Source organism: Aulonocara stuartgranti (assembly GCF_965226115.1).
Source record: "Aulonocara stuartgranti genome assembly, chromosome: 17".
Lineage (NCBI taxonomy): Eukaryota > Metazoa > Chordata > Actinopteri > Cichliformes > Cichlidae > Aulonocara > Aulonocara stuartgranti.
Window position 1 is genome coordinate 35,259,901 of NC_138953.1, and position 21,380 is coordinate 35,281,280.

Here is a 21,380-nt window from a genome sequence, read left to right on the forward strand (position 1 = left end):
TGGTCCTCATGTGGGCAGAAGGAGAGTTTACATACACTACACAGAGTAAGACTTTATTCACAAACACAAGAACCACGAGAGGGAGAAATACACAAGCAAACAGCGAGCAAGAGGAAACCTCGTCAACTTCTCAGAAAGGCGAACAAAGTGTGGGCATCGAATGAGACTATCGATTGGTTTAACCTGCACCTCAAGTCGATGTTGTGTCAGTAAACAAGTGCATGTTGTGAGCGAATCACGAAGATACCGATACATGAGATGGCTTGCAAGTGGACTTATAATTATCAGGTCAGAGCAGCAATGGATGTTTAATGTACACTCCTTTGTACGCTATGTACGCTCCTTTTTGAGTCCTTTACTGTTTTAAAAGAGATTCAGTTTGCTAGTTTATTTCAATGCACAATCATAAAACGTTGCTAGAAATGCACTACACAGACTGTAGAGTATTTTTAAGGGATTCACATAATGAATAAGCAGGCAGAACAATAATAAAAAAAGATGGATGGGTGAAATTTGCACAAAACTAAAAGGTGCAGAAAAAAAATGCTGGCTTGTTTTATACCAACTGAAGGCTAGATAAAATACACTAACAATGGAACACAATAAAACACAAATAGAGCATCATCAGGAGACATCTCACACCATTCTTCTTTGGCAAATCTCTCAAGCTCCTCCAGATTTGATGGCTTGAAACTTGGTCTTCAGTTCAACCCACAGATTTTTTATTTGTTTTTTAAAAAAAGATGGGAATCAAGTCAGGGCTTTTCAGCAGGTCAGTCGGTAACGTCCACTTTTGTCTTGTAGAGGTAGTTCTTCGCCAGGAGTGATGTATGTTTTGAGTTGTCGTGTTTTGAGGACAAAGTGCTGACCCAGGCTCAGTTTTCCTGCTAATTGCTTTCAGAATCTTCACGTCCTTACTTCATGATTCCTCCCACCTTGATTAGATTCCCAACTAAAGACACGCTGACAAGACGTCTCTTGATAGACTTGTAGTATACCGAATCATTCTCGAGGTTGTCCTTAAGATACTTCAGTCTGGTTTGAAGGCGTCTCTTCTGCAAAAGTGGACTTTTTCTTGGTCTATACTCACAGTCCATTCCATGTGCGAGGTTCCAGTGAATGTCTTCTTCGGCATCACAATTCCTGACTTGGTTAAGTCATTCTCTTGTGTCTCTAGTGTCTTGGCAGTTGTTCTGGAATCTTTAGACACATTTCTCACTAGTTTTCTAGAAATCTTTCACTGCCTATCTCTACCAGCCTTGTTCTGTGTGGCTCTGTTCGAATTTCTTGATGATACTTCTCACTCCAGATCCCAACACCTGGACACGTTGGGATAACTTTTTTTATCCTTTTTTTTTTGTGAAGATCAACAATTCTTTTTCACAAACTGATTTCTGGTTGTTTTTCGGCATAAATTGGAAGACAACCCTCATTTGGAAGTTGATTTTATGAAGCTCTGAGCATCACAGAAGCACATCATTGCACAGCGCTGGTTTGTGATATGACTCAATAAAAAGCTCCGTTTTTCAGGGGGATAATAATATTGATGATAATTTAATGCACGTCCCCACTTGCACCTTTTGTGAACCAGTGCTCTCATGCTGACTGATGCTGACCGGGTTATGAGACGTACAAGGTGTAATTATGTGCCTTAAACAAACATGTGCACATATTTATCTGAATATTTGCTCACGTTTCTCCCAGCCCAGAAACTCTCACATCAGATCAGCAACTGAGCAATAATGAAAATATAGTGAGTTAAACCCAGCATGGTCTAAAACATGGATGAATGCTCCCGGACTTACAGTTGTGTAGAGAAAAGCTACAGAAAGAGCTTCATGAGGAGCAGCAGCCCCCTTGTGGGCTTCAGATGGAATTTTTGATTTTTGATTTTTTTTTAAACTCAGTAGAGATCACGGCTTTAACCGATGAAGTGATAATCCTCTACAAAAGATGTCAAATCAGGTGCAAAAGTGCTTCTTTTCAAAAGAGGAAGGGTAGCGTCTAAGCTTAGTCCAGCCTGAGCTGTTTGGGTTGCTTTCCATTGCCATCTAGTGGCAACACTGCATAATCCTTGCCTCATAAAAGATCTTACAAACCAATTTAAAAGAAACCTACAATTAAAAGAAAAAAAAAACTGAAGGAAACACACGACTGAAAGGGAATAAAAGTATCTGTTCTCTTTTAGATAACATCTATATAAGAAATAAGTTTGATGTTGCCACAGGCTCTTTCATAAATTTAGCTGCGTGCCTTTAATTAAAGTGCTAAATATTTACAGAATTTTTATGCAATGCTGCTGTTTGATCAAGATATTAATATGATTAATGTGTGTGTATATATGTGTCGTTTTGCTAAAACGACATCACTTCCCAGTTTGCTTAAATAAGGAATAAACAGAGATGCTAAAGGTTATGGTCAAAGAAAATATTTGTGAGAATCTTTTCAAAGTGTGTATGTTGGCGAGTTTGCGTGCCGTATGTAAAGCTTTTATTTTGTTTAGCTTGCGCTGACGCCTTCATCAACTACATGTGCACATCTGCTTGGCATCCCTGTAAGTGTTTACTTTGTGCACACATAAAAGCACACATGTGGATAATGTAAATATGTTATGCTTTTTCCTAAAAAGCATGCTTAAAAAAATCCGTCTGTGATCATTTCGTGGCCTTTAAAGTAAATTTACGAACCACAGTCAACTGAAATCAACCACGTTGTGTGCAGGCCGTCTTGCAACGGCACAGACATTCGAAATCGTACAGTCTGTTCAGAGCAATAACTGTGGCTTGCAATTATAGAGTAACCTTCATTATTTGTAATTATTTTTTTCCAACTATGGAAAAATTGTTTGGCCCGTAAACATCTGCTGCTTTCAAGAGCGTTAAATGACACTTTAACTGCCGCACCTGCATGATGTGCATATAATTACTCTTACAGTGCATTTGCTCTCATTTCTTTACATTTTGCTAGTAAAGTGGAGAATAGGTGCAGAGGTTTATCAAACCATTAAACACTATATATATGAAAATACAGTATATAACACAAAAAAGAGAATTTGTACAACTTGAAAGTCAACATTTGGAATGACCACCTTTATTCTTTAACTCACCCTGAGTTCTCTCAGGCAGTTTTCTTGCTATTTTTTAAAGTAGTCTTTAGGGATATTTCTCCAGGCTTCTTGAAGATGATCCCATACTGCTTCAATAATGCTGAGGTCCTGGCTCTGGGGAGGCCAGTCCATGCACTGGCAGTCTGTTTTGTTCTCATAAACAATTAGGCCACTGCCAGTCAAATGCTTTCTAGATGGTATTGATAGCCTGATGACACTTTTCTATCTTTTTTTTTTTTTTTAATTTTGGGCCTGCCATTGCACTGCATGCTGAGATATGCCAAGTTTATAATAAGCTATTCAGCTAATAGCTCTTTGGGAATCACCTTGCTTATGTAAAAATATTATTTTATGTCTTTTAAACACTCTTTACTTTTCTTATAGATTCAATAATGAAAAGTCAACAAATTAAGTGTTTTTGGACAGGCTGCCTTGAGTCAGTAACCCTTTTATATTTTAATGATTAACAGGTTAGTATTAAGTGGCTTAACAAACAAACAAAAAGAAACTTTAGGAAAATGGTCAGGTAGATTGACTGGACTTAAAATGAGTGAAAAGGCAGCCAATGTCTGGATAATTAGAAGAAAAATATGAAGAAACGAGGGGTGGCTCAAGACTTTTGCACAATATTATAAAAGTACCACAACTAGCGGGACAAAGATTTGCTTTTCTGCACATCCAGTTAATAACACTAATATAGGTTGGACCATTTAAGCTGCTTTAACCTGACCAGAGTTGCAAGTCACTTTACAACCCACCTCCAACTTAATTCATGTGTCAATGCCATTTCTGTTGTGAATGCCAGCGCTGTTCTCACGTATTCACGTGTCCAAGAACAAAGTCATTAAGCCAGATATTTATTGGAAATAAAGTTCATTGTTAAATACTTGAATCTGTTGCCTTTTCACCATATTCTTTGTGTCTTACAATCACAGTGTGAACGCAAACTTAAAAATGTTTCCAGATGTGAGTCAAAATACAAGCGACCCGGTCAAAAGTCATGTTTGTGCCTGCTAAACACCCTTATTTATCACTTTCAGGAACACGGGTCATCTCAGTCTCCCGGAACAACCAAGCAAAACAATGGCTAAGTGGGAGGATTTATAACAAACAATGTCTCACTCAAATTGATTACTTGTCACCACAGGAAAACACATTGGAAATGTTACTAATAACCACTACCAACAGCTTGCTTCCTTCCAGTAAGCCATTTAAGTGAAGCAGCACACACAAAACCAGATCTATAATTACTAGTTATTAGTTTTAATAATTGCCTTTGAAGCTGATTCAAACAGTTAATAAAAGCATAAATAGCTTTGGATGGATTAGAGGAAGGAAGCTGGTGAAAATGCTGATATTGGAGTCATGACTGTCAAATGAGTGTCAAATTCCTGAAATGTTAAGTAACAAAAGCATGTCACCCATCTCTCACCATCTCTTTGAAGGCGTTCTCTATGGCTCCAATCACCAGGCTCTCGTGCTGGATCTTCTTCTCAGTAAAAAAGCGTGGTGGAGGCGGGGTGCTGCAAGGGGAGCCTGGTGCACCTGTGGCCCCGCGCAGGGAAGCAGCCCGGGTCAGGGCACGGTGAGGAGTGTTTCCCTGGAGGTAGGGATTACAGTCTGGCTCCTCGCCCAGCACGGTGGGGGGTGGAGATGCCAAGTTGCGCAAAATCTCTATGACGGCCTGAAGCTGGCAGGCGATGTGGTGTTGTAGCAAGCGGGAGGCGACAACTGCCGCACCTGAACCTGCGTGACCGTCGAACAAAGCCCAGTAGTGAAACACGAGTCCTTCGCTTTCCTGCAGGCGAATGGTGAGAACGCACAGAACAAAGGGCAGTTAACGGCTGAATCAAACATAATCCCATTAAAATACAGACTCATAAAGGAATTATACTGTTGCTGCATTTTAATCAGGATTAATTGATAGCTTCCCTTGTTCGACAACACATCAACACATCATGCTTTACATCTGCAGGAAAATCCCAGAGAGATCTCAAACATAGACAATAAAAAAGGGTTTTTTCAATTTTTCCAAAATTCCCCCTGGTCTTGTCATTTAATCCATAAGTAGATACTTTTTAAAAACAATCTGACATTTGAGGAGAGGACCAAAAAAACAAAGCAAAAACATGTTGCTGAATGACTAATGCTGATAGGAGATCATGTAGTATGACTCATCAGTGAAAGACCAAGAACATCATGACTCATTGTGTCCAGTAACACAAGTGTTCCAGAGGTCAAACTTCCCTATCAGCTATCTGTGGGAACAACCTTATCACATCTGCATCAGAGCAAAGTCACCTTGGCATTACACATTATTCAGAATGCCTTGCAGAAATCTTGAGTTTGGAAGTAAAGCTGTGTGTTTGACAGTTTAGCCATTCGTAACACAACAGCACAACACGTAACACAAAATCCCTCTTGGGATATTTTTTCGCAATTTAGGCGAATGGGTAAACTGGGGTCAGATGTAGTCACACCCTGAGTTCTGAAGAAATTTTAACTTCTTGACGCTATGTCCTTGGACTGAACAGAGAACAAAAAGTATTGGGAGATAAACCTCTAACGATGTCTTGTCATTTATATCCGTTTTCAGAGAAATCTTTTTCTGGAAATGTTATTTTACAAAGAAATGACTCAATATGAAGCTTTGGGGAGTTAATGATAAAGTTACCATGTGTTTCAGCTATTTACTCAGAGAGCCTCTCACAGTTTTGTGGAGGTGGCACTGACTGAACAATTTAATGAAACACAAACAACTGCCTTTTATAGTTTGATATTTTCTAAAACATCATCACATATGCTGGAATTTACTGTCTGCGAATACCAACAACCCAATTTCATCTTCTCTTAGTGAATATGATTAAGACAGTCCAAAACTCTGGACACATTTCTGTGTGGAAAACTGGTTTTGCAATGGATAAAACAGGCTTGTAACATCTTCTGGAATGGATTTCCCAAAGCCCAACCCTCAGCCCTCCTGAAAATGCTCAAAGCTGGGTCTGTGGCAGGAAACCAATCATTATGAACCCTACCAAGGAGGGTGGTCAAATATTCAGCCTTATCCAGATGGGTGGCTGTTTGACCATCCTTCTTGGGTGGTCAAATGTTTATGCCAAACAATTGTTGATGGCTACGAAAAGCATCTGGTCTAGGTACAGCTCGCTTAGGGCCGTTTAACAAAATATTACTGGGGGTGTACGTGTAATTTTAACCCATGTGGGGATACAAATCAAATTCAAACTTGTCCACCCAATTCTTGTTCTTTTAAGTCATTAAAGATATATGCCATACAATCATTTCCATGCCCATGATGAGTGCATGTGAACTTTTGACCACAACTATCTCTAAACAGGAACTCCCCCTAAGACATATTGCAGTCCTGTAAAAATTGCTGTGTTGTAACCAAACATTTCTGTTTGGAAACTGGCAAAGAGGAGAAGAGGTGAATCATCTGGCTTCCAAATGAGCCAAATCAGTGTCAAACAATATATGAAGTTTTTCATTTAATTTCATCAGAACAGATTTACTGCACATGTTGCATCCAACACACCAAATAATCCATTAAACAGCTCTAAGGACCATAAATATGGGGACAACAAACCCTCGCCTGTAAACAGTTTAATCCCAACTAGAAGCTGCACAGAAATCCTCTTGCTGTGCATTTAGTACAAAAAAAAAAAAAAAAGAAACATTTTTTAAGACCAACTTTATTCTGCACAGTTGTTTACAAGTAGCTTCACTTGAGGTCACTGCAACCTATGTATGCATGTTAGCAAAATCTGTCAACATTTACAGTACAGGCTGTATTTGTGTGTTTGCATGCCGTTACCTCTCCTAGTCTGCTGTGCTCCATATGGAGCCCTAGGCCCTCTCCGTTGGGCAAGGAGTTGCGTCTCTTGGCGGTGGGGGTCTTGCTGGGTGTGGAGGGAGGGCAGTAGCTCATTGGCCTCCTTCTTGCTACTACCACCTCACAGCAGGCCTGGTCCTCATTCAGCGCACTCTTACCAGCATTAATAACCCTGAAAGATGGGGCACAATGTACAGGTTTAGTCATATTATAGGCAGTCACCCATTTTCTTGTCAATAGCCTTTACCAAAGAATGATTAAAAATCAAATTTGTCAACATTCAGCCAATATCATTTTTTTTTTTCAGTTAAAGTCTTCGTTTCAAACATCAGATGCAACGCTTGCTGTGATTTCCCAGCTGTTTTCTGGAACGAGCAGTTGAACAAAAGCTGAAATCAGAAGCTTTTTTTGTGGGATGAAACAGCGCCGGGGTCTTTCATAGTTATTAAGGCTCACTGCAGGATTGCAACAATTAGTCAGACCCACTGCCTGCGGTTTCTATCTGCAGACCCAATGAAACAGCATGCGTTGTACGTTTCATGTCCCTGATGAAGATCAAACAGGAGCGCTTATTTGTGGTACTGCTCTGCTGGGAGTGTCCTGATGCATTGAGACAATCGCCTCTGGGTGAATATGAAGACTCCATTTGTGCTTAGTTGTACAAAGGGTACATGGCCAGCGCTTTGTGCATGTACGCAGTCCTGCTGAGCTTCATTTGTGCTTGTGTGCTTTAAAAAAACAAAAAAAAACAAAACCCAAAACAGGCAGACCACAGAGAGAGTTTGCAGAAAAATGTAGCCCACTAACAATTTAAAAACAGCATTGTTTTAAAGGCAAACCACACTCTTAATCTAACAGTTTTTAAAAGTTGAAAAGAAAAACTTTTGTCTTCAGTCTGCACGATAACCACATTGTTATCTGCAGCCCATACTGGAGAATAACAATTTTTCTACATATCTTGGGAAATTTTGATCAAACATCACTGTGCTCATATGTAGTTTTGGTTAGTTTGTTTTTCCCCAGCTGCGGTTTAGTGGTGCAGCACTTAGCATTGTCACCTCACTGCAAGAAGGTTCCTAGTCTGAATGTCTTTTCTGGCTGGGAGCTTTCTGTGTGGATTTTGCATGTTCTACCATGTTCTAACAGGTGACACTAAACTGGAATGTAGCTAAACGGTATAAAGTATAACACAGTGTTACAATTTATTTTATGTGTCAATATTGTATCGATACAGGGACACTAAATATCGAGATTTTGTTTAATAAATGTAAAAACTCTGGGCATACTATGAAGAAGAGATCTCATCTCAGGCACCACCATCCTGAGATGATGCTAGCCAAACAAACTTGCATTAAATCCATACACTTAGCCTGACTAAGCTAGCTCCTAAATCAGTGCAAGCTAATGGTTTAGTGACACGTGTAAAAATAGGACAGCAACCTCCTTTGCAAATAATTGCTGCCTGATTTAAAAATGCAGACAGAGTCAACAATTTCATGTCTTTCATTTAATAGCTTATGGTACTGTCTAGAGACAAATGAGATAATTCAGGGTACGTTTTAGCTTGTGCCTTCGCTGCCACTAATAAGCCACTATTTTATGGTCATGCAGGGCAATTAGGGTTGCAAGTTAGGTCTACACTTAAACAGTTTCATTAAACCCTTAGTTTCACAAAACCAAGTTGTCGATGGCCAGAATACCAAACTAATGACTTGACAACAATAGTCCACAAAGTAAAGTTTGTTTCATGTTGGCTATATGAGTTTTTAAAATATATAATCTATATTTTTATTCACTAAAATACATTCACAGAGTGTTTTGTCCATAAGAGTCTTCAAAAGGTAGCTAAAGCAACGTTTGTGAACACTTTTACACATTTGAACCTGTGACAATGGATTCTTTCAGTCTGCTGGAACAATACAGAGTAGTATTATGTTTTGAGTTGACATAATGAATTTGTTTAAACAGTCTCCTATTAATGCCCAACATTCAGGCGACAGGCGACTCTTCTCCACACGCTACACGCCATAACTAAGCAGTAAAATCACCAACACTGTAAGAGTGAACCTTTTCTGCTTAAACTAAATGCTTCTTAATTTGAAGCACTCGTTTTCACTTGCTGTCTCAAAGGTCACTACACCAGCTGCATAACTGCTAACTCTAGATAATGTAATTGGGTCACAAATAAATGGTGAAAAAAAGTTAGACTGGCAAGTCTGGCCAAAATCCCTGGAGGCTGTTGTTGTTGTGTGTTTCTGTGTGTCTGAGTAGAGAAATTGGCATGTCTATTTATAGACATTATTGTCAGTTGCTTTCTGTGAGGCAGCAGCCTTGTCTGGTCCCCGGTCTCAAATGCTCATTAGCTTTAGTTAAAAGAGCCACGATGTGAGCATATACACATGTGTATGTCTGTGTATGCATAGTGCGATATAACTGATACTTTAAATTGTTAAAATACATAATGCAACAATAGCAAAAGTCTGTATAGTGTAAGAATATACATACACACAGTGGCGTGTCTAGAAAATTTTTGTTGGGGGGGCCAGGTAGGGGCACAGATTTGGAGAAGGGTGGCAGATTTAATTGGCAGATAATGTTTTAAAAAAAAATTCTACCAACCCTTAACCATAATTCAATAATCCTATAAACCTAATAACCAAATGCACTTTTAACTCTTATTAGAATGAGATTTTAACCACTAGTTTTTAGATACTGCGTTGATAAAGTACAAGAGATACAATCAGTGCTTTGTCAGTGTTTACTCAGCAGTCAAGGACAGCAATATTTGCATAGTATTTTTACTGACATATAGTGCACATATGTTTTGGGCAAAAACATTTTTGAAAATTAAAATACGAACATTTGTAACAAACAATTGACAAATTAGCCAATGCCAATGCAAAACTTTATCTGCCTGTTAAAAAAAGAAGATAATCTTCTCACAAACTGGTGTTTGATTTTGAAACAGGAAAAAAGTGGGGAAACAACTGAAAAGACTAACATTTGAATGAAACCTGAAAGCAAGTAAATACTTTCTATGCTGCCTTATCGTAAACTTTGGTAATATTGATAAAGAACAACACTGGCTGATGATAAAATACAGTCAGCTGGCATGGTGACACTGCCAGTATTAACCTGCAGGGCTGGACTGGGACAAAAAAATTGGGCATTTTTACTACAGACCGACCCACCAGGTAGTAAAGCCATAAAGACTTTGACTGAAAACAAACCCTGTTGTGACAGTGATGTACAGTCTTGTTGGTATATGTATGATTTCTATACATTTTACGTCAGATAAAAACTTTGGTTGTAAGATTTAGATAATTATTTAATAAAAACTAGGTATTTTAAATGAGAATAAGAAAGAAAAGTATTTCTTTGTGCCCACCTTTCCCTGTTAATGCCCTACCTGGCCCCCTGGCAAAACTTTGCTAGACCCGCCCCTGCACAGTTACCAGCTGTCTGCTACATAAAAAAGGATCCTGGTGTTATTTGTCTCTCAGAAACAGTTCATAACTTCCCTTCAACTCATTCATGTCACCTAAAAGGTAAACCTGTTTCTCCATCACCTGTTCAGCTCTGATGGTTCAGTAAGGACATCTCCTGGTTTCATCTTCATGTTTCCCTCTCACCACATATCTAAACAGACATCATGACCAGCAGCTTTACAGCTGTGGCTCCAGCAAACATCAGCTGATACTAGAAATTAATATTAAATACATTCTAACAACAGCCGATCAAGCTTAAACGTGCTGCTGTTGTTTAGCGCAACATCTGCTGGTTTCCTCTTTCTGGCGCAAAGTGGGCGATAAACAAGAGAGAAAAGCCGATCAGCTGATCATTGATCAGTTTCATGATTGAAGTAGCAACAGGAGAGGGAGGGGGAGAGAATGAGAGAAGAGGCAGCTGTGCAGCATAAAGACAGAATAAATCCAGCTTTGTGTCTTTTTTCCATTCTAGCTAAAGTCCGGGACAAACTGCGTCTCTTCTCAGCTCAATACGAAACGTGTAATATTTTCTCTGAATGAGGGACCATTCCATTTTTTTAAGGAGCCGTTGGCAACTCTACTAACCTTATGAATAAAATAAAGTTCACTATCAGTAACATCATAGCACCCACCCAGCTGTATAAAAACTCCGTCAAACTGGCTAGAACGCAGTATGAGTTATTGCAACTGACAGTAAAAAGTCAGCAACATGAAAATAAACTCCACCTAAACTTGGTTTATATCTGACCCAGATAGACTGCAGGTCATAACTTCTTACCTGAAGTTCAGTTCACCTGACACTCGGACTGGTGGCTGCTTCGGGTCTCTCCTCCTGCCTCCCCTTCCCTCATCCACCTGTTGCCTCTGTGGAAGCCCCGTCATAGCCACCACCAAACAACGGAGTTATTTCTACACATCGACCTGCATCTGGCCAATCCACCACCTCTCATTGTTCATGCCATTACAAAAAAAATAAAAAATAAGTCACTGGGGATATGCCCGGTATGCCCGATGGCCAGTCCAGCTATGTTAACCTGCAACCAAATCTGCAGCCCCATACAGCAATGTTACGACTTAGATTATATCTTATAACTCATAACTCTTATGTTAGCTGCCCTCAGTAGCATACTGTCTGAAATATTCCACAGCTGCAATAATTCTTTAAGTGTTATTTTTTTCCTTGGTATTCTAATTTCACCGAAGTTTACTAAACTCAACAAACTTGATATTACTTACCGGGACATTTATTCTGTCCTCATTTTCTTTCACCGAAAAATTGTTTCCTGCAGTGCCATCTTTCGCGCTTGGCTCTCCTACCTTTGCTAACGTGATGCGCATAGCGCAGAAGCGATGCTGCATTCACTTACACTCGGATATCTGAGCGTCACCGTGAAAACATAATCGGACATTTGATATTTGATTGAATTTTATTGTTTTGCCTTTGGGGTGGCACCTGGGGTGGCCAGTCTGGTTTGGGGGGTGGCCTGTGCCCCCCCAGGCCACCCCGCTGGACACGCCATTGCATACACAGTATATGAACATTCTGAGGTTGAATAAAAAAATTATTTTTGCCAATTTCTTAATAATATTTAGTTATGTGCCATTAGCGTTTGAGCTGTGCAGACCCCAGTGGTCAAAATCAAAGGCGTTTTTTTTTTTTCTTTAATTGCTTATCAATCAATTTGGTCCTAATGATCTCACATCATTGTCCTATGACCCCAGTCAAAGGCATCCAATTTCATCTCTACAGTTTTAATAGAAGGAATGATGAATACAGTTACTGCAGGGGTGGGCAACTCCAGGCCACGAGGGCCGGTGCACTGCAGGTTTTAGATATCACCCTGGGTCAACACACCTGAATCACATGATTTATTCGTTACCAGGCTTCTGGAGAACTTCAGGACATGTTGAGGAGGTCATTTAACCATTTTAATCAGCTGTGTTGGATCAAGGAAACATCTAAAACCTGCAGGACACCGGCCCTCGAGGCCTGGAGTTGCCCACCCCTGATGTAGTCCATCTATGTTAAATCTGTTGGTGGGATGAGGGTTAAACAATATATGGTGCAGATTAATGAAAGAATTATTAACCACAACACAAAATTATTTGGCTAACATTTCTGTAGGTGTCTAAAATGATCAATGGATTACCAGTAGGTTGTGGACTGTTGATTTGCTGGTGCCTGTTATATTTATTCCATCATTCCCCTTCCTGCCACAAAGTATTCTTGTGGTACTGAGAGAACTCCCGACTAAGGATGACAGTGCATAGGCTATAATGTGTCACTCACCGCGAAAGCTATCATGACCACTGGGTGGTCGTCAATGGCGATTAAACTTCTCTGCATTCCAACTTTAGCACCGCACCCACAGCAATAAGTACCCTCTGAGTTACTGTGGTCATAAAACACTCTGAGGCATCGTCCACATTTGAGTTTGTCAACAGAAGAATTCCAGGAAGCGTTTCTCTGCTTCATCCAATCTGCCTGCAGAAAACATGGTAATCGTCCACATTAACGATGCATTTAATTTAATGATCCCACTGTGTTACACGAAACACACAGCCCCCATTCCTCCCATTAGGAACAAAACCTAATTTTCCCCTCCATTGTCAGACATCCAATGCGCTTTTTGTTTCTCCATCATCAGCAACAGATTTTAGAGCAGACATACCCCCCCACCCAAAAAACTGGAATAATTATCTGGTGAAGCACAATGGTTTAATACTGTGCCTCTAATCATAACAGGAAACAAACAATAATGAGGAGCTCAACAGTAAAACAGTCTTTTAAAAAAAGTCTAGATTTAACACTTCATGAAGATTTTTGGTTGGAACTGGGCCATCTGAATACAGAAGATAAGGAAATTTAACAAAAAAATTCTGAATGGACTGTAGGAATGAATGGGTTTGGATTTCTTCTTCAGCAGTAGGCACTTATTGTATCCATTTTTTATGATAATACTGAGAAATTTGCAGAAGTCTTAGCAATTTATAAATCAATGTACCGCTGATATCTGGTTGTAGCTTTTTCTGATAAAAAACAAACAAACCATGTTTTCTCCCCTGACATTACTACATGATGTTTTTGCTGGCAGCAAAGATGATGTAGTGCTAAAAGCCTGGGACTCCCAGGCTCTCAGACTGAATCTCTGATTAAGAAACCTGGATACTGGCCGGCGAGTAACAGGAGGAAAAAAAAAACAAAAAACCAGCACCCCTGCTTGACCCTAAGTTGGTAAATGGATGGAGAGCTGGATACACTACCTCTCCTCCACTCAGACTTGCTGCCAGTCTTTCCCAGTGGTGAGTCACCACTGGTGACTCACGATACCAGAGTTAAAAACATACCAATTGGCCTTGACCAAAAGCCATTTTCTATTTAAACCACCATTAAAAAAGAGACATTAGTAACACTACATAGTGGCATAACATACTGGAAACAAAGTTTTATTCTTCGAATTAAGAGACTTGTCCCAGCTTTACTATCCTGATAAACTTGTTTATTGGATGATAAAAAAAGAGAAAAAGTTTAGGTCCCTGAAGCCTCTCACTTCCCCTTTAGTAGAAGCTGTAAAGTGGTTAATTTTTTTAGTACATCTCACACATTGAATTTAATGAGACTCAGAGTTATGGATGACATGGAAAATATTGTCTTGATAACATTCAGTGACGTTCTACAGGACTGTGGAAAAGTCTTGGGCTACTCCTCATTGATGTTTATTTTGCTTCCAGGGAGCCAGACTTTTATACTTAAAAAAAAAAAGTATTTTATTGTAATGGTCTTTAGAAGAAGCAGCAGGTGTAAAAACACTACACACAGTAGATGAACTTTATCTGAAAATCATCTCTCAGAGACCTACTGTTCACTGAAGCCTCAACAGAAATGGAAGGATGCAAATCAACAACAAAGGGTCTGATGGATTGGTAAATCCAATTTCTGATTGGCTCATTGGCAACAGCTTCATTTTCCAACGTGACAATGATCCCAAACACACTACTAATGTAGTAAAAGCATACCTGGATAGAAAAATACACAATGGAACACTATCCGTCATGAATTGGCCTCCTCAGAGCCAGGACCTCAACATTTTTGAAGAAGTTTGGAATCATCTTGACAGAGAACAGAAAAAAAAAAAAAGTCAGCCAACACCAAAAGAAGAGCTCTGAATGTCCTTCAAGAAGTCTGCAAAAATATCCCTGAAGACTAATTAAAGAAATTACAAGAGAGCTTGTCCATGAGAGTTCAAGTTGTGTTGAAGAATAAAGGTGGTCATAACAAATATTGGCTTTCAAGATCACAAGAATAATACAAATGGTTTTTAACCATCTATACTTATATATTTCAATATATGTTTGTATTTCAATCAATCATTGCACCTATTTTCCATTTTTTATAAAGAAATTAAGGGTGGCTTAAGACTTTTGCACAGTGCTAAAAGGCATCAAGAAGTCAGTTAATTCAGTTTCTTTGGCAGGTACATTTAGTTTGGTTGTCAAAGGAGCTTGCAAAGAAAAGCGTCTGGACTTCTTTAAGTTGCTTGAAGACGTTTCACCTCTCATCCGAGAAGCTTCTTCAGTTCTAAGGTCAAATGGTGGAGAGTCCCAGATATAAACCTAGTGGGAGTGACCCCCCACAGAGGGACAAAAGGACCCCCTGATGATCCTCTAATCGCCTGAGCCAAGGTGTGAAACTGGGCGTGGGTCCCAATCAGCCAGAGTTTCGGGTGTGTTCATTGTGAAACCTGGCCCCACCTTATCATGCGAATTCCTCAGGTCGGATGGCCCAGGATGTGAGTGGGCGTTAAGGCGTCTGGGAAGGGATCTCAAAACTGGATTATAGATGGCAGAGAGTTGGTGTCGTAAACCCCCGCCTCTGTTCAAAGATGGTCGCTTTACGACCTTCACAGACATTTAGTTTGGTTCCAACAGCTAAAATTTACATCCCAGTTAAAAATTGGTGAATTGCGGATAGACCTTAGTAACCTAGCTAGCAAAACAGCAATGGAATTAGCTGATAACTGACCAGCTCTACCCTGTCTACAGCTGCCTTTGGCAATTCTCCCATTTTAGTGGGCCTTTTTAACACTAATTAGCATGTATCTGTTTCCATGTGCATTACAGACTCTGTGGTTGCAGCTGCTAACAAAGCCTGCCAGCATTAGCGTCAGCACATCTATATATGGTCACTAAATATGGTCACTCCAGGCTCCAAACGACAGCCACAGCCAAAGTGCCTAAACTTGATGCTTCAAAATGTAATTCCACAAACGCAACAAAATGGGTGATGTGACTGTGTTTTATATATAAAGTTTGGGAATGGCAATTAAACCTGCACCAATTCCTACATATGTTCTCTTGCGTATTAGCTAAAACTCAGCCCTTGAAGCTGTTTATAGACCAGCTTGGTGATTTGTCTTTTTGTAGGCTTCATGTACACTGCTTCAACACGCATACATTTAAAGCCTGGTTAAAAGAACTCCTAAGCTGGGTGTGGAAAATCATTAATCATGGGACGGATAGAGCAAATGGTAAAATTAACAAGAGAAATTCGGTTATATGTCTACGTTTGCCTTGGAAATTTCTTAATAAAAAAAAAAGGGAATGTAATATTTAGCTTATTAATTCCCAATGTAAAAAAGAGGCTAGAGCCCAAACGGCTGCTGTAATGAGAACACTGGAGGCTTTAATTACAGATAAATGCAGAGAGGAACTGAACTCATTAACCACACCGATCCATTCAGAGCCATCCATTCACACAGATCTGAGTGTAGCTTTGTGTGATGTGTTAAAAACAGGAAAAGAAAGTGAGGTGTGATCATACGTCAAAACTCAAACTTCATGTAAACAGAAAAATAATGTGCTGCTGGCCAACACAGGAATTTGTATAGCATATAATCATTATTTATCTCCAGCTTTCTCAGTATTATAACCCTATGGGGCAGAAAAGAAGAAAGGGCTAGATATTTCTAATTATCAGTGAGGCCACAAATTTTCCCCTCAGAACTGCCTTAATTCTTTGTGGCGCAGATTAAACAAGGTCCTGGAAATGTTCCTCAGAGACTTTGGTTCATATTGACCAGATAGCACAGCTAGCACACAGTTGTTGCAGATTTGTCAGCTGTACATCCATGATGCTGAATTTGTTGTTTCACCAGTCCATCTATTTTAAGAGTATATTCTTCTGCATACCTTGGTTGTAACAAGTTGCTATTTGAGTTACTGTCGCCTTTCAATTTCACCCAGAGGGGTGCTGCTTACTGGATATTTTCTATACTTTAAATGAGCAGTTTTTGAAATAATCAGGCCAGCCTGTCTGACACCAACAAGCATGCCATGGTCCAAGTCACTTGAGGCACCTTTCTTCTCCATTTTAATGCTCAGTTTGAACTTCAGCAGGCCGTATTGCCCATGTCTACATACCTAAATGCGCTGCGTTTCTCCCATGTGATTCGCTGATTGGATAGTTATGTTACTGAGCAGTTTCAGAAGTACCTACTGAAGTGGCCAGTGAGTGTAGTGTAACTACTTACAAATCCAAACCCCATTTAATGTTGCAAAGACTAACTGAGAAAAGGCAACATCGCTTAGAGCTGAGAACTTCTATGTTGAAAGACTGTAGCCAGCCTAGGGTTATCAAGTATACACTTACTACAGACATACTAGATCAGCGGTCCCCAACCCCCGGGCCTCGGACCGGTACCGGTCCGTGAGTCGTTTGGTACCGGGCCGCGAGAGTTGAGGCTCAGGTGTGAAATGTATGGTTTTCAGGGTTTTTATTGGTTTAAAGCATTATTTTGTCATCGTTTTTACCGTTAACTCTGTTTTCCCGTGTCTTTTCACGTGTGTTATGAATAAATCTTCTTTTTTTCGGTACCGGTACTAGTTTTATTTTGTTGTATTTATCTGCGACACCTTAAAGGCCGGTCCGTGAAAATATTGTTGTGCATAAACCGGTCCGTGGCGCAAAAAAGGTTGGGGACCGCTGTACTAGATAACCTCAGTGTCAAAGGTAGTGATTAATTAGGAGGGAATTCCTAGTTTGTTCTGAGGGTAATCGCACATGTATTTGTGTACCTTATCATTAAATGTTAACCAAACACTGCTCATAGCAGGTTGGAAGGGAGAGATTGCCAACTAGAACTCAACAAAGGGGAGGAAATGGATACAGCAGGGTGCGGCTGACATGGCAGTACCACAACAAAAGACAAGTGCTCCTGCAAAATCTAATCATATCTAACCACAATGGAAAGTATAATGCACCACAATGGTGAACACGCTCACTCAAAAACTGACCAATCTAGTTGTATGATCGTATGCATTCCCTTGTCTCAGCATCATGATACAGCATAAACTGCAGATTTGAGCTTCCATTAATTTTAGCAGGGTGTTCCAAGGGAGAGATTGAGTCCCCCCCCCCTTGTAAAAGCCACTCAAAAAGTTCAAAAGTTCTTAAATTTTCTGTAAATTGTGCTTACCATTCTCATATTCTGCACTCTAATCAGGGATTTTTTAAGCAATAGTTTCTAGTAAATCCTGATATGAAAAAAAGTATTGAAAAACAAATGTGTAAGCATTCTTACAGTGTTAGCAGGGCCCTACGATTATTTGTGGAACCAGCACATGAGTCTTAAATTCACTGTAAGCTTTTATATAACATTTGTTGAGCGGCGTGTTTGCAAAGCTCCAGTGTAAAATGTGACATGACAGCAAGAGGACAGATGCTTCACGTGCCATCTTTGAAGGCGGCAGAAACGGCAAGCAGAAGAAACACAAACAAGAGTGTGCTCTGAAGGCTAGTCAGCTACTTCTAAAGCCAGAATATGAGTTTGCACTGAGCCACAGTGCATCTAGACCAGAGATGTCCAACTTATTTTACATTGTGGGCCACATACAGCCAATTTTGACCTTAAGTGGGCCAGACCAGTGACGTGGGAAAAGACCCATGGAAACAGGAAGGAAGGAAGGAAAAGTTATAAACCTCATGAAAATGCAGTTAAAAGCCACAAATCGATGCCCTTTGTTACTGATTGGAATCTGATTCTGTCCCTGAGGCCATATGTTTGACACCCCTGATCCTAGACTTTACTGACACACTGTAGCTTTGAGTGGAGCACTGCTGTAGATTAAATCCCAGATACTGCTGTTGGAAGGCGTTATCCTCTTGCACGTGAAAACCAGCTTGGGCTGTGATCCCTTGGATGCATGCTGTCCTCTACTTCTCAAGGCCACACTTAAGAAGCTGCACACAAAAAGGTTGTTGTGTGATCCCTAAATGAACCATAACATATTGGAGATGGATACAGGTCACAGGTCACAGTGCAGGTTCAAGTCCGTGCTCCTTGATTTGTGTGTCTAACAGGAGGAGCAGAAGGAGTAAATTGGAGGGATAAAGAGCTGAGTGAGCAGCTGCACGCTCTTAGGCCTCAGCTAAACCACATCATTTGGTTTATGTTAAATGCATCTGACACAGGAAAGTCAACAAGAATTGATTTTGAGGCCGACTGCATTTGTTTTACTTACTCAGCGTATCCGGTGGCCCACGGTAATCTCCTGGTTTCCTTGAGGATGAGGATGGGCCGAGCTATGTGATCAGCAGAGCACTCGATCTCATCCGGGGACAGTCCAAGGAAATCAGGTCTCATATATGGGAATTTCAGCGGCAGCTCGGATCCGGTATTGCCGCCTGACCCGGAGCTACCCCCGGCCATGATTCCCCCCATGAAACCGGCCACGGCGGACTTTACACGGGTGAGCATGTTAGTGGCGCGTCGCGGCGGGGTGTCCGTCGGCCGGTGCGGGGCGCCGCGGCTGCCTTTCCCCGGATTCCCCCCCAGCTCGGCCGCGCTTGATCGACGAAGGGCTGGACGAAGAAGACGACGAGGAGGAGGATGAGGCAATCCTAGGATGATTATGCTTTCATTGATTCAGTGCGGAAACAAGAGACACAGAGGACAGGATGGTGGAAACTGCAGAGATGCTTCAACTAAAATCCTGCACGCATCCACGGAAAGCAATTGATAACAGCTCGGCCGCCGTGAAAGCGGAAATGCACTGAAGATTAATGGTCATGTGACGCATCCATGGATGCACACTGGAAATAAAAAAACAAAAAAACCACAGTACGGACAGGAACCATGGCTACCTATACGCCCACCATACATACATATATATATATATATATATATATATATATATATATATATATATATATATATATATATATAGGGGAGACCGGGGATAGTTGTAACATTTTTGACATTTCTGTCTGTAAATTGGAGCTCGTTTAAGGTAGTGGATTCAAAATGTAATGCAAAGTATTTACATGTCTCGGCTATTAAATAGTGCAGCTATTTTCTCTGCAGCACAATTACCCATTGCATGGTATGGCCTCAAACACAAAGAGTGAAATGTTACAATTAACCCCATAGTCTGGGTTAGTTGTAACATATCCTGGGGTGAAATGTAACACAATGAAATAAGGGTACTAACAAAACATTAACATGTAATCTTTGTTTATTCAACACATGAATGCACTTAGAGCCATTTATGTAGCTCTGTGTGTGTGTGACAGAATGCAGAAATCTAGCTTTTGAACATATTCCAATCCCCCAAAAAAGACAAATTATGGAATTTTCTGCAACTGAATATTTCATTAATTTTGGTTGGTCTTCCTTGAGTTTGGCCTCATTGGATCAGTGGGCATTATAACCTACAACTCTTGCACCAATTTTGAACATAACAATGAAGCTGAAAAAATGTAGTTGTTCACCAGCATCGCAATTCCATTACTTTTTATGAAACATCATGTTGGCAACAGGAGCTGACTGTTTGAAAGATGAGGAAATCTGTTTCTTGCACCCATCCTGATTTATTTCCACTACCAGTACTTCCTACTGGTCCATCTCTGACACAGAGGTCTGCATAATGTATGTGTGGGAACACAAACAGTGGAGGAATTGTGTTGCCAATGGCATTAACCGCATATACAAAAGCGACCAGTGAACCTCTCTCTGCTGATGTTGTTGCCCCAACTTGTTTAATATAAGTTAAAGTAATAGTGTGGTAAGTTGTAACATACATTATTGTTACAACTGACCCAGACTCCTATAGCCATGAACTAGCTAACATTACAGCCAACGGCTAAAACATTAGCACTAAAGACCTACACAGAATATATCCCCATAGACATACAAATAACATAATTTAAGTTTGATGAGTTTAACTGCAAAGCAGATAATGCTATTAGAAATTGAAATAAAGTAGAAAAACTTTTTTTCATGTTAAATTGTCTGTGTTTGACAAAATGTGCTGATTTTTCACATGTGATAGCAGAACTGAGTTGGGCATGCACAGGATGAGTCACATCATTTGAAACTTAGCCCTGATTGGAGAAATTGGAAGTGTTATAACGGACCCACGTTACAACTATCCCCGGTCTCCCCTATATATATATTTATTATTATTATTATTAGTAGTAGTAGTGTGTATGCCATACCCAGGGGCGTTTCTTTGTTTTGTTTTGTTTTGTTTTGTTTTGTTTTTGGGGGGGGGGTCATTTCAGAGAAAAATTGACATTTTTTAAAAGTTTTTTTTTTCTTTTTAAAGTTGAAATTCCATGAATAAACTTCAGAAACTTTTGTGAAATGAAGAACTTATTTCTGCTTTAGCAAATAGACACAGTGTGCTGATAAATATAAAGATGTTGAAAAAATGGTGCAATGAGCTGCATCTAGTTAAGGCGAAATCGCACAAACTCGGCTGGTAAGAAATATATACAACAATACTCATGGTGACACCCTCATGCAGTAAGGATGATGTATGTTGTATCACAAGACACAACAAGGTAGCTGTATTACTGTTTTTAAAAATTCCCCTCTTGCCCCTGTGGGCTGTCTTTATCCTTCAAGCTCAGGTCCTGAACCAGAGGTCTGGAAGC

General features: G+C 40.1%; 1 protein-coding gene across 4 annotated transcripts in view; it reads right to left on the reverse strand.

Annotated features, from left to right (window-relative positions):
• The window catches only part of LOC309691727 (protein phosphatase 1H-like), a 38,126-nt gene extending 18,548 nt beyond the window's left edge, over positions 1 to 19,578 (reverse strand). Inside the window, exons 1-4 of one of the 4 annotated variants that reach the window (XM_082509619.1) lie at positions 18,965 to 19,050; positions 14,462 to 14,554; positions 6,939 to 7,128; positions 4,539 to 4,904 (exon numbers count right to left, since the gene is read on the reverse strand). In XM_082509619.1, coding sequence (XP_082365745.1) covers positions 4,539 to 4,904; positions 6,939 to 7,128; positions 14,462 to 14,499 — 594 coding nt within the window. In that variant the 5' untranslated portion in view covers positions 14,500 to 14,554; positions 18,965 to 19,050. Of the gene's footprint in view, positions 1 to 4,538; positions 4,905 to 6,938; positions 7,129 to 12,734; positions 12,930 to 14,461; positions 14,555 to 18,422; positions 18,761 to 18,964 lie in introns of those variants that run through there. The other 3 variants (XM_082509621.1, XM_082509618.1, XM_082509620.1) reach the window with 3 other exon arrangements.
• Positions 19,579 to 21,380: the final 1,802 nt, after the last annotated feature.